We start from the raw sequence: 19,966 nt of genomic DNA on the forward strand, positions 1-19,966 counted from the left end.
GCTGAGGACTAGCTGGGAACCTCTACCTTTCCAGACAGGCAAATCATGCATGCTCAGAGCAACGTGGTGCTGAATGTGCAAAGAGCGATTCCAGTCACACTGCTCATACAATGCAGGGATGTGCTCTGCATCAGCTACAGGGAAAGAGCTGCTTTCCCAAACATCTGGAAAACTCCACCATCAGCTGACCAGTGCTGAGGAGCTGGGGACACCTCTTGTATCACGCCAGCGCTAACACAGCCAGAACTAAATATACTCTATTTAGTGTGTTCACCTACAGATATAAGCACACATATGGAGATATATACATAACCTATAAATAAAAGAAATAAGAGCGCATGCCCTTTCACAAGCACATAAAGGCTTCCTGGAGACGAGACATACAACCCATCAAGTGCCTTCCAAAGTGTTTTTCGTAAGGAAGGTCTTTCAGAACAAGGACTGCATTCACAGCATTTCTGAAGATGTTCACAGCCCCAGCTACAAAAATCTGTCAAGGTATCGCAGTGGAAATCCAGGCACATTGCTTGTCTTCTGGTTTTGGTGCAGGGGAGGGTTTTTTTGTTAGGTTTGTTTTGTTTTTTTTACAGATTATTGAAGGGTTCGACTGGTTTTATAGCAAACACTGCTGCCATATAAACACTAGTAACTTCTCAAAGACAAAAATATGTGTATGGTTCTAATTTTAAGCACATGAGGTCATCGGTTTAAGTGTTCGAGGACTGTGTGCCGGTCAGGCACGGGCAGATGGACATGTCTCATAGTCTTGTTGATCCGCTCCCAGCTTTGAGCGGGTGAGGGAGGCTGGTGCGGGCCTGCAGATAAGCCATGCCATGTACGCTGGGCTCCGTGTACCCTGGGTTTCACCACTGTCCACCAGGTCTGAGGCCAGCGGCCTCCGCACTGTGACAGAGACAGGCTGGGCTGCCCCACCGCCCCTTCCAAGGCCGAGTCCCTGTGGTAACCCACTCGCCAAGATGGAGCAGGCCCCCACACGGGCCCCGTCCCGCGTCCCCTCATGCTGGGGGCTCCCCGGGCGACTGACTGACTGACCGCCCGAGCCCCGCCGGCCTCCGCCCAGGCCCGCCATCTCGGCAGCCTGAGGGATGCGGCCGGCCTCGCCGGCGGGCCCTGAGGCAGGGGCACCGGGCCGCCCGCCCCCCTCACGAAGCCGCACACCTGCCCCAGCCCGCTTCACCGCGGGCCCGGGCCCAGCGCGCCCTCCCGGCCGCCTCCCGCCCTCGCCGGGCCCGGCGCGGTGCCACCCGTCACGGGTGCCGCGGCGGGAGGGACGGCGGCACCGGCGGAGCCCGCCCGCCCGCGTTTGCCGCGCCCGCCCGCACCGCCCGGCGCTTCCTGCGGCGCGGGGCGGCGGAGCCTGGCCGGCGGGGCCGGGCCCGGCGCGGCTGGGCGGGGAGGGGGAGGAGGAGGGGAAAGACGGGGAAGGGAGCGCGGGGCAGCGGCGGCAGGAGGAGGAGTCGGTGCCGCCGGATGCTGCGAGGAGGCGCCGCGGCCCCCCTGCGCTGCCGGCCGCTCACCTGAGCGGGCAGGAGGGAGGAGGAGCCGGCGGCCGAGCTGCGCGGAGCCCGGCGGCGGCGAGGCGGGCGGAGGGGCGGCCGGGCGGGCGAGGCCATGGCGCCGGGCGCCTAGCGGGGCCGGCAGCGCGGCAGGAGGCCCGCGTCCCGCCGTGTGCGCCCGGCTGCCGGCGGGGGCGGCCGGCGGCCTCCGCCGCGGCCTAAACAGAGCGGGCGGCCTTCCCCTCAGCGCGCCGGGCGCGGCGCCGCCGCGGCCCACAAGATGTCCACTCGGACGCCGCTGCCCACCGTCAACGAGCGGGACACGGAGAACGTGAGTGCCGCGCCGGGCCTCCCTCCGCCGCGCCCCGTCCCCCGCCCCCCCCGCGGCCGCCTCTCCCCGGCACCTGGCGGCGGCCCGGCCTGCCCTGCCGCCCGGGCCAGGTACCCGAGGGGTGGGCGGGCCGCGGCCGTCCCCAGCGCCGGGCCGTCCCCGCCGCCTGCCCGCGCCTCAGGCTCCTCCGTGCGGCGCTGCCGGGGCGGGTCCGGCGCGCTGGGCTCCACGTCGCCCCAGCCCGCCCGCGGCCCGGGCCTCCCGCGGGGTCGGCGGCCGGGCAGCCCCTTCCCCGCGTTGCTGGGCGGGCCGGGCCGGGCTGCCCTTATATGTACTTGGCTGGAGCCGGCGGCTGCGGGCGCGCACGGGCGCTTGGCGTCGGGCCCCCGCGGGGAGAGGCCTCCGGCCCCCGCGGGCTGCGGGCCGGGCCCCCCAGCCCCCGCGCTGGCACCCCGGTGTCGGGGTCGGGGCACCCACCCCTGGGCTCTCTAGCTGCCTGGCACTCGACCCCGGCTCGCCGCCTGGGAGTCAGCCGTACTTGGCTCTTTGTTTGCACCTCGAAGGTGGTCCCCGGCGTTGCTGTTTTCCTCTGGTTTTGCTTTGTGTTGCGACTGAGCGGGGCTGTCGTCGTGTGCCCTTGGTGCCTCCCGAGTTGATTGTTTGTTTCTTCCTTTGTGCTGTTTAAACATCTTTCTGCTCTTCCTCTGCTCCACCCGGACTTGACGGAGTAGGAGCATGGCGGTGTTCTCCGTTGTGGTGGTCTTCCCGCAGAAAATAACCAGTCTTGGTGTACCTGAGAAATCTTAAGATCCTGGCCCGTATCTGGTCCTATCTGTCAGTGGTTTTTATTTAAAGAGAGGGTAGTATAGGAGGTGTGAAATTTTTGTTTTAGGTGAGGGGACCAGTATTAAGCGGTATGTTTGGAATGTGTGCTAGGTATCGTTAGTTGCCTTTGGGAAACTGGCAAAATGCACAGGAGGGGAAAAAAGTCATACGAGATTTGGCGCGTGCAGTCACACTCAGCTTCCACTTGGGTGGAAACTGATCAGTAAGAAACCTGGTGGGTTGAAATAGGTTGAAGAAGATGTATGCTTGCATTGCATCAATCTGAAGAGGTCAACAGTAGGAGCTCATAATGTTTGTTACTGTACGAGCCAAAGCAGCAGTGCCTGATGAATAGGTTACTGAATTATATGAAAAGTGGATATGAGAAGAGAATTTGGAAGACAAAGGTAACAAGTGAGATAATATAGTTAAAGAAGTGAAACCCTACCTTGGTGTCTTCATTGTAATGAGCTTTTAGTATCAGTCACTCAGTGGAAGTTTAATTGACAGCAATATCAGCCTGGGCACAAGTTAAAGCAAGTAGATGCATTTGGTCTGTCCTTACTCTTCGTGGACTGATGAGTCCTGTATTACTGTCAGAATGAAAACAAGTCCTTGAGATGAAAAAGAAAGTTTAGATGTAATTAAATGACAAAGGCCAGGTTTGAGCGATACATGTTACTCCTGAGTGTCCATTCAAGCATGTATAGGAATGTAGATGAGAGATAGAAGACAGGAAGGGAAATATTTATGCACATATCCAGTAATATAGTACATAAGACTCGCAAAGTACATTTACATAAGGCAAAAGGAAATATTCTCAAACATCACTAACTTCTGTAGAATGAAAACTTCAGCTACAGTGTTAGTAGTTCATTTAGCAAATGTTATGCTACTTTTGAATGCTCTATTTTGATACCTAGAAATAAGTAAGGATTCTTTTATTTTTATTATTTCAGAGAGTGTGTTGGGTATCTAAAAAAACAGGTTTGTACAGGATATCAAAATACTCTAAATTGTACATTTGCTTCTGAAAATCTTGGTATTAGTCTGTAACCGAATACTAATGAATATAATCCTCCGGTCAGATGAACAGTAAAGAGCTGTGCAGTAGTAAGTTCCCAAATCTGCACAAAGTAATTGTAGTGCTGCTATTAGTATGGCATCTGCTGGGTTTTGGAGCAGAGATCTGGAGGTTGTTGGTTCTGCCTGTCAGGGAGCCTCGGGAAGCCCCTCTTTGCTACCTGAGGTCTTCCTTACATCAGACCTTCTGCTAAAGTGGCAAAATGTGGGTGGAGGAGGTGGTCCGTTGTAGCGTTTGTTGATTTAAAATGGACTCTGTCAGGGTGAGGTGAGACTCTTAATTTACTTTTAATATGCTTCCTCCTGCTAATAAACGCTAATGGACTGGCAAGTGTTTATGCTGATGGGTCTTGATGCGCAGAGTGTAGCTAGTAAGCTCTGGGTAACTGGGGTGGTAAGAACTTGGAAATAAAGGGAGAAGTTATTGGAAGGAGTGAGGAGAGCAGAGTAAGTATGAGTGGTTTTGGCCTGGTAAGTAAATCTATCTTCATAGTGCATATTTGCAGTTCCTGAGTATGTATATTAGCAAAGCTCTCCCAAGTTCTACAGCTAATGGTGATCTTCAGGAGATCGCTCTTTTCTTCCATCTCATACGCGTGGCCATCTCAGCAATGTTGCTCCATTGTGTGACTCTCAAGGGACAGACTGTAGCTCTGTATCCCGGAGAGAGCTGATTGATGGTTCTGAGTACAAACCTACGTACGCGTCCAGCTGTGCTTTGCACGTGGCGTGAGGTCGTTGCATGAAATCATGGCAAACTAGCCTACCACCCCCCCTCCCCGTCTCTTGGCAGCTGCTTTCAGTGCTCTTTATAATAGAAAATAAAAAAAATGTCAGTGTGTGCTTTTCTCAGTGAGTATGCAAGCATATGTTCTGATTTTTTGAAAAAAAAATTACAATAATTGCATATATCACCTATTATAAGAATATACGTTCCTTGAGGAATTACAGGAGTTCCTGGTGGGATGGGTGAAAAACATGCTTATTTCCATAATTCTTTGTACCTTTTATCCCACAGGACCCTTTGAAAATAGTCTAGGAGGGGTAAGATCATGCAACAGATTACTTGATAAGTCTTATCAGAAAGCTGGATGAAAGGTACAGGGACTTTTTGCCGACAATGGACAAACAACAGGTGGAGGGAAACAGCAGTTGTGAAACAGTATGTGTATAACTGATAGGTCTGCGTTACAGAAATTCACACCCTTCTTTTTCTTTTCCTTTTTACTATTCTTTACATCTCCCAGTGCTATATTTAACTTTTCTAGCATACATCCGTAAATATTTTTCATTGAAAATGTTATTTCTCTTTCATGAAATTTATGTTTGGGGAAATGAAATAGAGTATGATTGTCAATCATTTATTCCTGTTGAATGGTTTATTAGGAAACTTGGGGAAATTAATGGGTGGAGGCAGTTTGGTAAAGATTATTTTCATGCTTGTTACTGGATTTATTTTTTTCAAGTGAGGGGTGAGAGTAATATTAAAAATAATAATTTTTCTGTGTTTTGATTTTGTACATGTAGCTATTTACAGCTTCCTCTTGATACATTGTAAGTAGGCTGCGGTAGGTATTGTTTCAGTGCATTCAAACACTTGCAGTTGGGGTGAGTTTAGGTAAACTGAGCTTCCCATTTCTTCTGAGGCTGGAGAAGGAGAGGGACACAAATCAAAAGCTTTGAGCTAGAGTAGCTCTTCTGTTTTCATTGAGTTGGTATTAATTGACGAAAGAGAGGCTTTTATGTTTTTCATACTGTGTTGTATCATGTCATTAAGTCGGGGAATGTTTTTTTCTGAATTAAGGGAAAAGAAAAGAAATAAGCTGGTAATACATTCTCTGTATAAGGAAAGACTAGAGATTCAACAGTCAGCTACATACAACTTTAGTAAAATTAATAAAAATGAGAATGTTGTAGTTAGCTTTTTGTGACATAAGGACCTCTTAGTCTGGCGTAAGAATACTATTTTTTTTTTCCCTACAGTGAGTGTAGTTTAATCTTTTGAAGGTATTACTATTATTTGTGAAGGTATTACTCTTTATTTGTGTTGTGATGTCACCCATTAGCTAAGTTTTAAGGAATTATTTTGCTTTGTACTTTTCAGACACATAAAAGTCTGTTAATTCCGTTGCAGAGATCTTGCATGTTTACAGCGGAAGAAAGACCAAACGAGGCAGGAGTGCTGGCTGGTAACACTGGCCAGGGCTGAGGAGGAATGTGGGAATTGTGGTTGGTCTTACCTAGCCAGTGCCGTATGAGAGTGATTAAGAGATGTCATGGCAAAGGGAGTTTTAAGGAAGGATAGTACAGTGACCGATGATCATGTGATTTGCTTAATTATCATACAAATAATTATAATTTTGACACACACACACCCATTTGCAAGCTAGCGAGGGAAGGGCGATGGCTGGGATGCCAGCTAAAGTAGGTGTGGTTAAAGATGACTTTCTGATAGGGGAGGCTACTGGACAGCTGCATTTTAAAGGGGAAAAAAATTGAACAGGGCAAGAGATGAGAGGATGGAATGGAGTGGTCAGGTCGGTGTAATAATTAAACTATGTTTAATTTCTTTCTCTCTTTTTCTTTTTTTTCTTTTTCTTCCTTCTGGATTTGCTTTTGCACAATAAGAACACATGGTTTTGATTTGGGCAGAGGGGGCGTGGGAGAAAGTATCTGACAAGAATTCTTTCGTTCAGTGCCTTAAGCAGAAGAATGGCCTAGTTTCCAAGCCTTATGGGTTCAAGAGTACAGCTGTATCTTTCTTATCCACAGGAGATGGGCCTTAGCAAAGTAGAGAATGCCTGGGTTTTTTCGTTGTAAGATTATTTTCTTTGATCATGAATACACCATTAGGTGTATGTTTGTTTGAATGGTGTGAACTGGGTATGTTCTTCTAATCTTTATTTTGAAGGTTTGTGTTTTCTCTGTGCAGACTTTTTGGTTTGGTTTGGTTCAGGTCTTGAGCAAGCTCCGATGTTGTGGGGAAAAACGCATTTAGCTAGAGTATTGTGCGCAGAGAGAGCAAGGTTCATTTTGTTATGAAGTATGTTATCCATTTTGAAGTTAATCTTCTGTGTGAATCATAGAGAGTCACGGAACAGGTGGCACAGATGTTTAGTTTCGTTTTCCTTCTGTAAAGAGAAATATTTCAGAACAAACAAGTGAAAATGTAGCTTCACATTTCAGTGTTCTTTCTAGGTGTCATAAAAGACTATAGTGTTGAAGTTCAGAAAGAGTTAATGCAGTTTGATTGTAGTACTTTTTAAATTTCATACTTCATGGGGTTTTTGAGGTTCATAGGTAAACATAGATTGTGGTTTGTGTTCTGAAAACTACTTACACGGTCAGTGGAGTTAAACGCTGAACTAGAACAAGGAGATTATGTTCCATGGAGCCTTGCTGCTATTGGTGGGGTCTCAGCTATCATTTTTCCAATGATGTGGATTTACTGTTTATATTAATATAGCTTTTAAAATTTTCTAAGTCTGCACTTAAAATGTTTTAAACATCAGTAAAGGCAGGATTCCCCCCCCCCCCCGCCCATGGCTCCCTATTATATTTTGAAATTAATGTTTCTGCTATAAATGTGGTAAGTTTCTATCATCACAATTGCGGTTGTTTAGCAGAGGGAACTCCTGCTAACTTCTAATTGACACCAATAGTTTAAACACAGAAAAAGTAGTTATTTAAGTGCAGATAGTGATTTCTGTTAAATTATGTTGTTGATCAATTATTTGTATTTGCAGTTGCAGAGGTTTTTTTCTTGTTCTCAGAATTCAGTATAGACCTAGCCTTTAATATCTTACTGATGTTTGAGAGAGAACTTCAGACACTATTGTCCAGATTCATTGAGAAACTATCCTTTAAAAAGGAGAGATTATTTTACTACTAATGTGGAGCTAGAAATCTGATGCAGCTAAAGCCCTAAGACATTTCTTACAAATCGACCTACTAACAACTTCAGAGTTTGAGCAAACTTTTCAGATTTTGTGATATCAGAGAGAAAGCATTTTATTGCTTCTGTTTAGAGATTATCTTTTAGTAGTGTCAACCTCTCTCTCTCTCATATGTGTTTATGCTCTGTTTTGCCCTCCAGGTTAAATATACTACTTGTAAACTGTTGCAGACAGTGACATGTTTCAAACTTAGCTTATTTGTGTTGTGGTCGTGAAATGATCTATTAAGTTGTTGTTGCTGTTGGAAATGTAATGCTTGCTTTTTGTGGCGTTCTTTGGGTTTGGGGTTTTTTTGACTTTCTGGAATTTCAGAATCACAAAAAAAAAAATCTTTTTTTTTCACAGTATTTTCTGGGTCTTCATCCTTGAATGTTTACTTACCTCTAGGTAGTGGTAAATTAAGAAATGTTCTCCACAGCTGAATGTTTCTGAAAACAGCTATGAAAACAGGAAAGTTCTATTGAAACATTCACATTGTTCAGTGTAATGGATATAATGCAACTCAATCATCTGAGTTTTAATAAGCTCTTTCTCAACATCAACTACCAAGCCTGTTTAATTGTTAACATTTTTCTCCTTTTTTCACATTGAAAATTAACATTTTTTTGTGTGCTCTCTCTGCTCAGTGCTAAATTAAACTTTAAATGGGCCAATTGTATCTCATTTAAGAAAGAAAATTTCTCCTTTTTTGTTTTTCTGTGAATAATTTAGTAAAATAGTAGAATCAAAGGATTGGTGAGATCTCGAGGTCCATTTAAGACTTCATAGCTGTATGTGGTGATACAGTTTAGTCTTGGTGAGCATCCTAGGAAATCTAAGGTTAAAAATTCCAAGGGGATAAGATGGTCCTTGTTAAGGCAAGTTTCCCTGTGCTTGTTTCAGCTTTTTTTTTCCCCCCTCTTCTCTCTAAGTACTGACCAAACACACTATAGCTATCGATGTAAAATAGTTTGAGGCAGAAGCACTGAAAGGCACTCTCTGTGCTTAACATAATCCTGCTGCTTTTTGAACTGATGGCAATTGGAAAAGTTTGGTTGTTTGTTTTTGGGGATTTTTTGGTTGGTTTTGGGTTTTTTTCAGATGAGCATTTTTCCAGGGATTTCTTTATGTATGCTTTCAAAGAAAACACCAACTTATGCTGAAAGACAGATGTTCGTAGTCACAGTAACTGTGTCTGCACAGTTAAATTCAGCTGGGCTACAATTAACCTTTAAAGCAATGAACTGGACGTGCTCATGGAGCAGTGCCATGGCTTAGGCTGTAATGATTGATCAATAGTGTGTATTTATGTAAAACCCAAAAGCACAGGTTTTCTGTGCATCTCTGTAGAATAGAAGATCATTACATTATTCTGAAATTCTCCATCTTAACAGGACAGCTGATTGACAGTCACTTTACATCACTTGAATCATTGTGGAAAGCAGGCACTCTTCTGTTGGAATGAATGAATGCATTGTCTGTGTGTTTTCAAGTTCTGGTATTCTGCAGTTTGTTGTATACGGATCCCAGGAAAAAGGAATTTTCCTTATCTTGCTGTTCCTATGCTTATGAGACACCTTACTACACTTGTTTGGTTAGCATTAACGTGGCTTACTATCAAGATGACTTTTGTAAAGACTCCTGCTGAGCTGTTCAAGATTTAAGTGCTCAATACCAATGACTCTTGGTCCTTTTGTGTGCAAACTATTTCAAGTTTGCAATGTTTTAGAAAAATGCAAGACGTGTTATAGAAACCTGTAATCATAGTACAGTAATAAAACATGGTTTGAAAGGGAAAAAAATGCGTTCTTTTTCTTTGCACTTGCATTCTTCAAAAGACTGGTGGCAATATGTCAGAAAGAGGACTCTTGGTTACAGTTTTTAGCTGTACAGGCTTTAGCCATTTTCATTGTTTAAATTTCTAATCTGTATACCAAATCTAAAGAAGCACTTGCAAAAAAGGGAGCAGTAAAACATTCTTTAAATTGTTCAGTCATTTTGAATGCCCAGTAGGTATAATACCTTGGTATGTGTTCATAGTTCAAATGATTTCTCAGATAAAGGTTGATAAACATAGTTAACTTAACCTGAGGAGAGAATGAAACATGTTCATGATTTCACGTCAAGTGTCTGCCTTGTTCACCATGACCCTAATGGTGTGTTGGCAGTAAGTACAGTAATAATCCTGTTTTACATTTAAACATGTGGCCTGTAGAATTCACAAAAGTAGAAAAACATAGAAAAGCAGAGGATGATATCCAAACTTATTGTATATTTTAATTGATTCAACATAAGGAGCTTTGTCCAGTTGTGTTGCTACATAGTTGTGATATGAATAGGTTGAATAATAGGACAGAACTTTATTTCACCTCTGATGAAAGCACTTGTGTAGTACATTGATGTTCACAAAACTGAACATACAGAGTTACTGGATAGCCCATGGCAATCTTTTGCAAGAACAGGTAATGATAATATTACTGGTGACAAAGTCTAATTGTTTTTGTATTATAAAGTAATAGTAGTGCATGATAACTTTTAAAATCTCAAGCAGAGACAAAATTAGGCAAGGTTGTTAGAGGGAAGTGGTACCTTTCATTAGGCAGATGTGGTTGGAGGAAATAGATTAGATTTTGATAGATTAGGCTTTAGCAGGGCTTGCTGTAAAGTCTCCTGCCCAAGGCTAACCTCATGGTAAAACCTGTAGTGCCTCTGCTCCACTGTGCTTCTGTAGGAGGACCCACGCCTTACTCATGATGCAGTAAAACATGCACCTTCTTGTAAGTGGAGGCACAGCCTTAGTCACTGTGATAGAGAGCTATTTTCAGCTCTCTTGGAAGCTTTCCTCCCAGCTTCCGCCTTTCCCTACTGTTAGTTCTTATCTTTGCCATCTTAACCCAATACTTGGGAAGAAAGTTAAAGAAAAATAAAGTAAAATATCTTTCACTTGTCTCCAGGCACCCCCCTTTTTCAGAGGGGAAAAAGGCCATTGATTTGTAATCTTAATGTTAAAGGTTATCACATAGACCATTTTTCTTACTTAGTCCTTCAAATATTTGACCAATTTCATTTTAAACCTGGTGATAGTCTATAACCTGCCTCCACACCAGCTTTATCCTTATATACGTAACAATATTCATCTTTCTGAGATTCCATTTACCCATTGTGAAGTTGCTGGCCATTTAATGTCTGTAATTTCCTGGCCTATCACATTCTTGCCCCTCTCCCCCTTATTTTCCCCCACATTTTGCTTACTAACATGCTTTTGTGCTTGTGCTTGCATACTTGTTGCCAGCTTCCTTATGCTTCTCACTCTTTCTGGGACCTTTTCCAGTTTTGCTCATTTAATGACATAAGCAAAACCAATACAAAGCTTTACTAAAGCTATGTAGTTGTAGCTTCTGTTTATCCTTCAAATAATACCCTTGTGTATGAATCCCAATGAACATTTTAGTATGGGAATAATCTGAACTGTAAAGCTAAAGAAAGTGAAGAAATGCTTTGCTGTGGGTGGGTTGAGCGGAGCTGTTTCTGTTTTGGAGGCTCTTCTTGAAATTATTAGCAAAAAGGATTGTTACAACTTTAAATAGTCATGTTAGATTATGTTTTCCTCACTCTACCTTTCCTTCCCTCCCCCAGTAAAGTTACTGTGCTTTCTTCTCTCAGATAACAGCAGAGAGTAACCAGAGCTTTATAATGTTTATTTAGAAAGGACATACAATTTTATAACGCTCTTTGTAGAGAGAGATTGTCTTAATAAACTCAGTAGATCCACAAGGAATTTAACGTGCAAGAATTGCAGAGTTAGGGAAGTGAGGTGTAGGGTGTACTGCAGTACGTGTAGCAACAGCGTAAATTACTTGCGCTTAAACAGTAAATATCTGAAATTCCTCCTGAGAGTGCGTGCTTGGCTTCAGTTGTATAGAAGTATCTTTCTAATTCTTAGATGTTTCTGTCATTACTTTAAAAAAGCAGAGGCATAGCTCAAAAATTTAGAGAATCATGTGTGTTAAGAAGAGTCCGATTTTTGCCATAGAAATTACCTTATCCTGTTAAATGCTACCTTGAGCTCTTGCAAAGGATATGGTTGTTCTCCACAAATGGATTACGTGTGTAATGTATTTACTCGTATCTCTATTCCAGATAATATCATCGATTGAAGGTAATAGAATTCCTTAAAGCATTTGGGGTTTTGTTTAGTAATTCTTCTTTTTCCCCAACAGTAATCAGATTTTCTTCCCCTTGCAATTATTACAATAAGGACTGTCTACTGGTCCTTAAAAAAAATCAGGAAAATGTCATTACTTGGTGAAGGACTAAAATAGCATTTTCTCCGTAAGATCAGACTTCAGAAGGAGTAACAATTGTAATCATTCAACACAAGGAGATATAACTAGAAAATATTAATAATACTGTCTCTGAGTAGTCTTTGCCAGGTGTACCTATGAATAATAGTTTTTCAAATTTTCTTTTCTTAATTTGATATTAAATGAACAAGGCTGGCTGATTTTAGAGTTCTTCCAGTGATGGACGTAAGATGCATAGGAACAAAGAACATTTATGAAAGCACTTCACAATGAAACTCTTGCTCCATCTACTGCATAGTGCAGAGAAATCTTACCTACAGAAAGTTGGTATGAGCAATGAGGGTCGATCTAATATAGATACTGGAATTAGTCAGTGGAAGACATAATTATTAGAGAATGTATGCCTACAGCAGTGTTTGTAGACAGGCTAAGGGAAATCTAATCCTTCAACCTGTGCAAAGTAGGCTGATAAAATAAAAACTGCATTTAAAGGTCTTAAGAAAATTATTCTTGCTTATCCAGTGATTGCAGAAGTATAGCACTTATATAAAAATAAAATTGGGGGGCTTATAAATACTACAAGATAAAATATTGATGATGATTATTAATATTATTATTGCTGCTGCTATTTGTGAGTGTGTGTGACCTTTTGTAAAACTTTATATTTCAGTACTGTGTACAAGGCTCTTCACCATTACTCATTAAACGTCTTTCTTAGTGGCATGTCATATATTGTTTTGATAGAATTATTTTCAAAGTGAGTGGTGTCAGGCATTCTGGAGTAGCATAGAAGAGAGAAACTGGATTCCTGTATCCATCTCTGTTGTTTTCATTCCCTTCACATAACAATTGTTAATTTGAAGCTGAATTAAATGTAGCGGTTGACTGTTACACTAAAGTTACTATGATAAAGTGAAATATTAATGGTGCATGAGCCATTTTCCTAATATTGTCTTAATTGAAAAGATTTCTAAGACTGGCTCAGTGGGTGACAAACAGGAAAAAAAGAAAGCAAACTGGGAGACTGTTGGAGTTAAGTTTACCTCCAGATAATTCTTGAGAAAGAGGAGAAAGCTGTGCCTGACTTCATGTCGGCTGTTGGGTGGTAGGAAAACAGTAGAAAATTAATTTATTCTTTGTTAGCTGCTTGGTGAAATGAGAAGGATATTTAATGCGATAGCTCTCATCCCCTGGGATCAGAAGGGTTCTAGTTAGTTTGGTAAATTAAGGAAAAATATTACAGACGGAGCTTCCAGTGAGCCTGTGATAATTCAGGGATCATAACATGGCACAAGGGGATATGTGATCGTCTCTCTTACAGTGCTGTGGATTTCCTCATCTCTTACGAGGCAGAGAGCAATCTGAGGACTGAGAGGGGCCCTTGGCAGGCTGATGGTGGAAGAAAGAACATAACACTGCTGTCTGACCCATCCTAAGACTTGGAATAATTCAGTGATGTCCATTTGAAGTCTGCATAAGGGTGACTTTCTTTTAAGGTTTTGAGGATGGATTCTCAGTTGCTGGTACAGAGATTGATAGTCCCTGTCACCTGCTGACATTGTCCTTGGGTTCCTGTGACTTCTCTGCTTTCCTGCCTTTTCTTTAAGGCTGAATCAAATTAATTCCTATTTTAATATGAGAGAGCATTGGATTAGGTAAGTCACCTCAATTTGAGATTTGCAGACTGTAAGACTTGTTGCTTTAGTGTTACCCAAACTGTTTTGATGTCCGGCTCAGGCCAGAACCAAATTACCACTGCTAATGGTGGGCTGGAGGCCACCATTGCTGCTACTGGTTATTTAAATCAAATTAATTTAAATGGAATTTAAACTGAAAGAGGGTAGACTTAGATTAGATTTGAGGAAGAAATTCTTTACTGTGAGGGTGGTGAGGCACTGGAACAGGTACCCAGAGAAGCTGTGGGTGCCCCATCCCTGCAGGGGTCAAGGCCAGTTTGAATGAGTCTTGCAACAACCTGGTCTAGTGGAAGGTGTCCCTGGCCACGGCAAGGGGGTTGGGACTAGGTGGTCTTTAAGGGCCCTTCCAACCCAAACCGTTCTGTGATTCTCTTTGCTGTACCTCACAGTGTAGGTAAAGAAGTCTGGAAATGCCTGACTTTGACAGCTTGCAGGCTGGGGTACTGTCTAAGGACCATAGCTGGGCATCTGGGATGCCTCACCCACTGATTGTCAAGGACTCAAGAGAGAAAGTCATACTTTTTGGTTTTATTATTTTTTTTACTTTCTGTTGGATTGGCTGCTTGTTTTAATGACTATATATTTTGAATACATGTTAGTTTTTGTTCAACCCTTTAATCATGAATTCTTTTGCTTGTATTCTTAAGCTTTATCTATATACATGTACATTATTTCTTCCATATTTTCTGACCTTTTTATTTTAATGGGCTGGGGAAATCCAGCATCTATTGTTTTTAGGATTTTCTTTGTATCCTGTGATGTTTTTTCTTTCAATTCCTTTGCTGATTTACATAACGTAGAGTATTTCATTTGTTCATTCTTTTTTTTGTGCTTGGCATTTACATCTCAGCTATACTCACACATGATTTCTGTTTATGGTTTGAATTCAGTACATTGACAGATATCTGCAGTATATGTGTGATTGTCAGTGTTAATTATCTACTGTATTACCGTGTTTGCCGGTGTAAAACATACAAAGAAATATATTCTTTTTTTCTAGCTATGTTACATACTTCGCAAAATCTTTGAGGCATGTTGCTGCTGTTTGCTTTTTCTTTTCCTTTTTTTCAATTTAGCTTCCCAGTTGCATATATTTCTGAAGTGCTAAATCATGGTAGTCTGTGATCATAAATAATTGAAGCTCAAAGGTTAAAATAGGTGGTTGAATAGGGCTCTGAGGAGACTGTAGTCTGAGCTCTCTGTAGAGCACACTCTTTGATCATAAGATATGAGCAGGTCCAAGGGGCATACAGTGTTTGGACAGCTTAAAGTTAAGCATAAATCTGTGCAAGGCTGGGAATGTGTTTGCTGAGTTGAAATGTGGTGTAGCATTATCCACATAAAGGTAAATAGTTACTACAGCCCAACTAAGGACATTTTATTTGTTCTGTTAATTAACACTTATATCAAAAACGGGGCAGAGAGCACTCAGCAGAAGACTGTCTTCATCTTGCTTTGGTTTTTTTCCTTTGAGTTCACCATGTCCCATTACATCAGCTTGCTTGGATACATCATCGTAATCTTGCTCTGTGTGTAAAACATGGGTTATGCTTTCAGAAGACCAAGTTTAGTGAGGTCCTTATAACTTACTTCACCTGTGGCTCCTGCTGTCAGATCAGACTCTGCTAGACTGTTCTTGGTAGACAAAACCATTGTAACTGAATGCTGCTTGAGTGCAGGCTCATCAGTAGAAGTGTCCTACACCATCTTAAGGTGTTTCTTCCTCTTACGAAGGTGGCTGGTTTTGTGTGCCAAAATATGTGTTACTACTCAGAGGCAGCCTTTGTATCTATGCTTATGAAAAAAAACCTAATGTCTGCAGAATGCTGAGTCTGATTGTATCCTGGCTTAAATATTAAATTGCATCTCCTTGGCAGATGGGGTCCAGTAGGCACTCTGCACTTCAGCCTTCTGAGGTAAGACTTGTTAATGACATGAGGAGGCCTTGCTGCAGAGAGATGGAACAGAAAATATTATCAGGCCTTGAAGGTGAAGAAACTAAGCTAGTATGCTCTAGTGCAAGAGGCCATCCCTGAAAGTGCTTTCCAGGTGAGGAAGAATTCCCTGCCCCTCCCTTGAAGGCCGTATCTCCTGTGGAAGGGATGAGAGAGGCCCTGGTAATTTACTGTAGGTCCATGCATTTTTTTTCCTCTTCTAATTCTCAAATTAACTGGTTGCCCAACTACTTTAAATACATTTGTGTTGTATGTACTGTATTGTATGAAGGGAAATATTAATTAAGATGAGTCTCCGTACCCTTTAGTTTAGACTTCCGAGATCCCTATGTCAAAAGAATACTGGAAAATCCTCCTGAATATTGGGTAACTTTGTTTGAAGCATAGCTTGACATGTTCCTCAGAGTCCTGTACTGCCCCACAGTTTCCTTTCTAGGACATGTGTGCATCAATTAGGTTATATTGCTATCAGGTTGGATATGTTAATTGATCATCTTATCACTTTTTAGAAGCAGGCTTTACTCCAGATAGTTAGTAAGACCTTGAGGTAAAATAGTCTGCAAAATAAGATGGTGATCTGTCTCGATGGATGTATCATTGGATGAATCCAGTAATGGGGCTGTAAAGACTTTGGAAATGCTGTCCACTTTGCTAAGTAGTAACTTCATTTTCTCTTTTATGTAGTGGAAATGTTACAGGTGCTTTGCCCATGCATGTCACTTCTAAAAGGTAGCTTCTTAAGCTCACATTGTCTGCTCTTCTGTCTCACACACCCAGTGCAGGTAAACAACACAAACAAGCAAGTCTGCTAACTTGTTTGTGGTATTTCTTTTGTTTGGTTTGAGGGTTGGTGGTTTTTGTTGGTTTTTTTTTCTGTCGTCTTTCTGGGGTTTTACCTTGTTTTAGAATGGGAATAAGTATCTCCTAGCTAAAGTTTCACTACTGGTGTCAATTTGCCTCTGGATTATCAAGAAAAGCGGTGTGATCAGTTTTCTTTCCCATGTTGTTCCTGTCCTGACAGTGTGGTTCCAGCAGAGCTTAACATGTGGCCCTCTCTTCCCAGTACTGGATGTTCCCCTTCCTCCTTGGGCCTGCACCGGTGCTTGGGAAACTGTCTGTGGGTACACATGCTCAGGGAGCTGGAGGTTACCCCGGCAGAGGAGTTGCTATGTTTTCTCTGGTTTGCCTTTCCGTCCTGCCACCCCAGTGGTAGTGTGCTTGTAAGTGGGTGCAGGCATGTGAGCAGTGTTGGGTTGGCTTCAGCAGCCAGCTGTCATGGATGGACTGATGCACTTCACTCAGAAGAGACAAGTAGCAATATATTTATTGGTATAAAACAGTGATTCAACAAAGTTTGATAGTAAATGCAACAGTGGTTTAACAAGATTTGCTGGCAAGGTATACTTGATTATTTACTGCACAGAGGACAGGGTCAGACAGAACTGTCAGGGAGGTCCTCCTGTTGAGTCCTGAGGTTCAGAAAGGACGCCCTTGTGTTCTAAACTCCTTCTCAGAGGGGAGTTTAGGTGTGGCTAGGTCCAGACTTAGTCTTAGACTTGGTCAACAGTTTATCAGTCCTCTATGTTACTTAGCTAGGATTTCAAAGTTTAGCATGCTGTTAATCACTTACAGAGAATCTGTTGCGGCAAGGAATCTCTCAGCCTCAAGGAGTAACCCTGGGAGGCGTCCCTACGCAAGGGGAGATCATGGCCTGCAGCCTGCTGCCATGCAGGAGTGCTCAATGGTCCCTGGGCTGTCCACTGTTCATGGAGTAATGGTCATCTTTGCATACTGACTACAGAAGTTAGTTTCTTTCAAACATGGCTTGAGTCAGACCTTGACCAGCACTGTTAAGTGGGCACACTGTTCAGATTAGCCCTTGGCTAGCTATCGTATCGTTATCTATGTCCCCCTGAATCCACTTTGAGTCAGATACAGCCATCCCAACCAGACACATCCATTTTGATGGCCGCAGGTGGTTATCATTTGAGCATTGTCACAGAAACAAAGGTCAGGATGGAGAGAGGGGGGGAGCACACCACCACACTCCACCCCATGACTATAGTCAACTCATCTTACCCTCACAGAGTGGTGGTGTGGTCACCTTTTGCCTCTGTGCCATAAGTAGTATATTCGTAGTTTGTACACTTACAGACCCACAGTAAGTAGATAGTCAAGCACTGCTCTTTGTAATGTGCTAATTTGCATGGTTTGGATGGTTGAAGTTGGATTATATGTTTTATGATGTAGCAGATCTTTATATATAATATATTTATAAGTAACAGACATACTAAAGTCAGAGTTAGTAAAATCATGGCTGAGTGAAACGTGAAATTAAAAAGTCCTGTTGCTGTCAGTGACCATCCAAGAAGCGTTTCCCACCAGTGTGCTCTCCATCCTTCTTCACTCTTTCCAAGACACAGTGTATCTCTTCTGTATCATGATGAATGTTGATTAGAATTTTGTGTCCGTTGTTTTGGACATGTTCTAGCAGTTTACACAGATCATCTTGTTGCAGTAGTTTCTTCATCGATGTAAGGTTCATTCTGATGGGGGTAGGCAATAAATCTTGACTCAGTGTATAGTTAGATTATAATAATTGATAAGAAGCAACAGGGGCTGAATAATTAAGTCACCCCCCATAATTTTAGTAAAGCTACAAACACAAATATTTACCCCCCATAATTTTAGTAAAGCTACAAACACAAATATTTGAGTGATTACTTGTATCTACAGTAATGTTATCTACAAGTATAAAATCACAAAGGGTTCTCATACAAGCACGTGTTTTTCCAATATATACAGGTACAGTTCCAGGGGTTTCATCAGGATGTATTTCTAAATGACACTTTGTTCAGTATGAAGACAAATGTCTTGGGCTTTGATAGTGTTGCTCTCACAAATAAATCCTTGTTGTTCTGTACAATGCGGGCATTAACATCAATAGTTTGCCATTTGTTTCTGTTTCATTGGGCCCATGGTCTGTGTTCTAATGGATGGAGTATAGCTCCATTGTGATTTAATCCTAGTGCAATGATTGCATACATGGTGTATACCAAAGCACTGTGTACTGTTAAGACAAAAGATATGGCCTTATTGTTGATGGGGTCATAAGTGAAAATGAACTAGATACCACCAAGACCATCATGCCACGTGTGGACTCTTCCAGAGTTGTTTTAGGTATGCAGTCGGCAAGGAAGAAATTCCCATTTCATAAACTTTGAGAGAAAGAATGAGTTAGAATTCAGAGCCTGGTCCCAATTAGCTGCATGTACGCTTTCCTTCTGTAGAAAGAACCTCAGCTGGCCCAGAAGACTGGTTGTTTGATCATGAGTGTCAGAGACACTTGGTGCTATAATCAGGTCACTCTTTTGTGAGTAAACCTTGCCTCTTGCTGCTGTTCTCGTCTGGAGGCAAGCCTCAGGTTTCCTGATTGTAGTCTCCAGACTGAAGAAACAGCTTTTCTTCCCTCTGTTTTGAAGTTTGATATTAAAGTAGTCTCCACTTCTTGTATTCCTGCAAATGTTTGAGAAGCTCTCTGAGCTTGACGTAATCCTGAACTGTAAATTTTTTCATGTCTCTCTTCTCCTGCCTTTCATCAGGCCAGTTGAAAAAATGACCTGGCTGCATCATTTGTAAGTGCAATAAAAACTCCTGCAAGCTTCCTTTGCCAGAAGTTTCGCTTTCTGGGTGTGTTCCTGTTCTTGTTTGGTTGGTTCAATTAACGATCAACACTAGCATTTCTTTTTTGTTGTTGTTGTTTTACTGTGGGTTTTTGAGAAAATTGTGAGTGCTGTGGCATTCAGCAGCAGCGCTCTGTAGCTGCCTGTGTTCCCGGGTGCTGGCAGGATGTCCTGGGTCAGTTGGGAACACGCACTGGGAGCTCTGTGCTGGCAGGTTTGAAGATGCAACAAAAAATAGTCAAAGACTGGTGAGGTTAAACTGATCACCTCTTGAGGAAAGGCAAAAAATATTGAAAGAACTCTCTCTTTGTGAAGGGCAGTGTTCAAATGCATGCAGGAGGCTGGAGCAGGAATAGCTTTTCTCCTTCCTTCCCCCCCTCCTGCAAGTGCTGTTCTTCAAAAACACAGGTTCATGTAGGTTTCATGGGTGAAGGATGTGAACTGTTTTATTTTGACAAGAAAGGAAATGTTTTACTCCTTTGCTTGGTAGGGCTGACTGTAGCTTCTAGTATTATAGCAAATGACAAAAGTGAGTAAATGGAAGAGGATTTTAGGAAAAAAATAAATATATTTTTTGCCCCCACGCAGTTCCGCCTGTGGTTTACTGCAGCAGCTTTTAGCTGGCCAGTTTCATTT

At 42.5% G+C, this 19,966-nt stretch overlaps 1 protein-coding gene across 8 annotated transcripts in view; it reads left to right on the top strand.

The window, feature by feature from the left end:
- The first annotated feature begins 1,420 nt into the window (after positions 1-1,420).
- MARK1 (microtubule affinity regulating kinase 1) overlaps positions 1,421-19,966 on the top strand; it is a 62,367-nt gene continuing 43,821 nt past the window's right edge. For 6 of the 8 annotated variants that reach the window (XM_037405563.1, XM_037405564.1, XM_037405568.1 and 3 more), the window contains exon 1: positions 1,427-1,848. In XM_037405563.1, coding sequence (XP_037261460.1) covers positions 1,798-1,848 — 51 coding nt within the window. In that variant the 5' untranslated portion in view covers positions 1,427-1,797. Of the gene's footprint in view, positions 1,849-19,966 lie in introns of all 8 variants that reach the window. The other 2 variants (XR_005106977.1, XM_037405567.1) reach the window with 2 other exon arrangements.

This window comes from Falco rusticolus, chromosome 12 (genome assembly GCF_015220075.1).
Source record: "Falco rusticolus isolate bFalRus1 chromosome 12, bFalRus1.pri, whole genome shotgun sequence".
In the NCBI taxonomy this organism is placed as follows: Eukaryota; Metazoa; Chordata; class Aves; order Falconiformes; family Falconidae; genus Falco; species Falco rusticolus.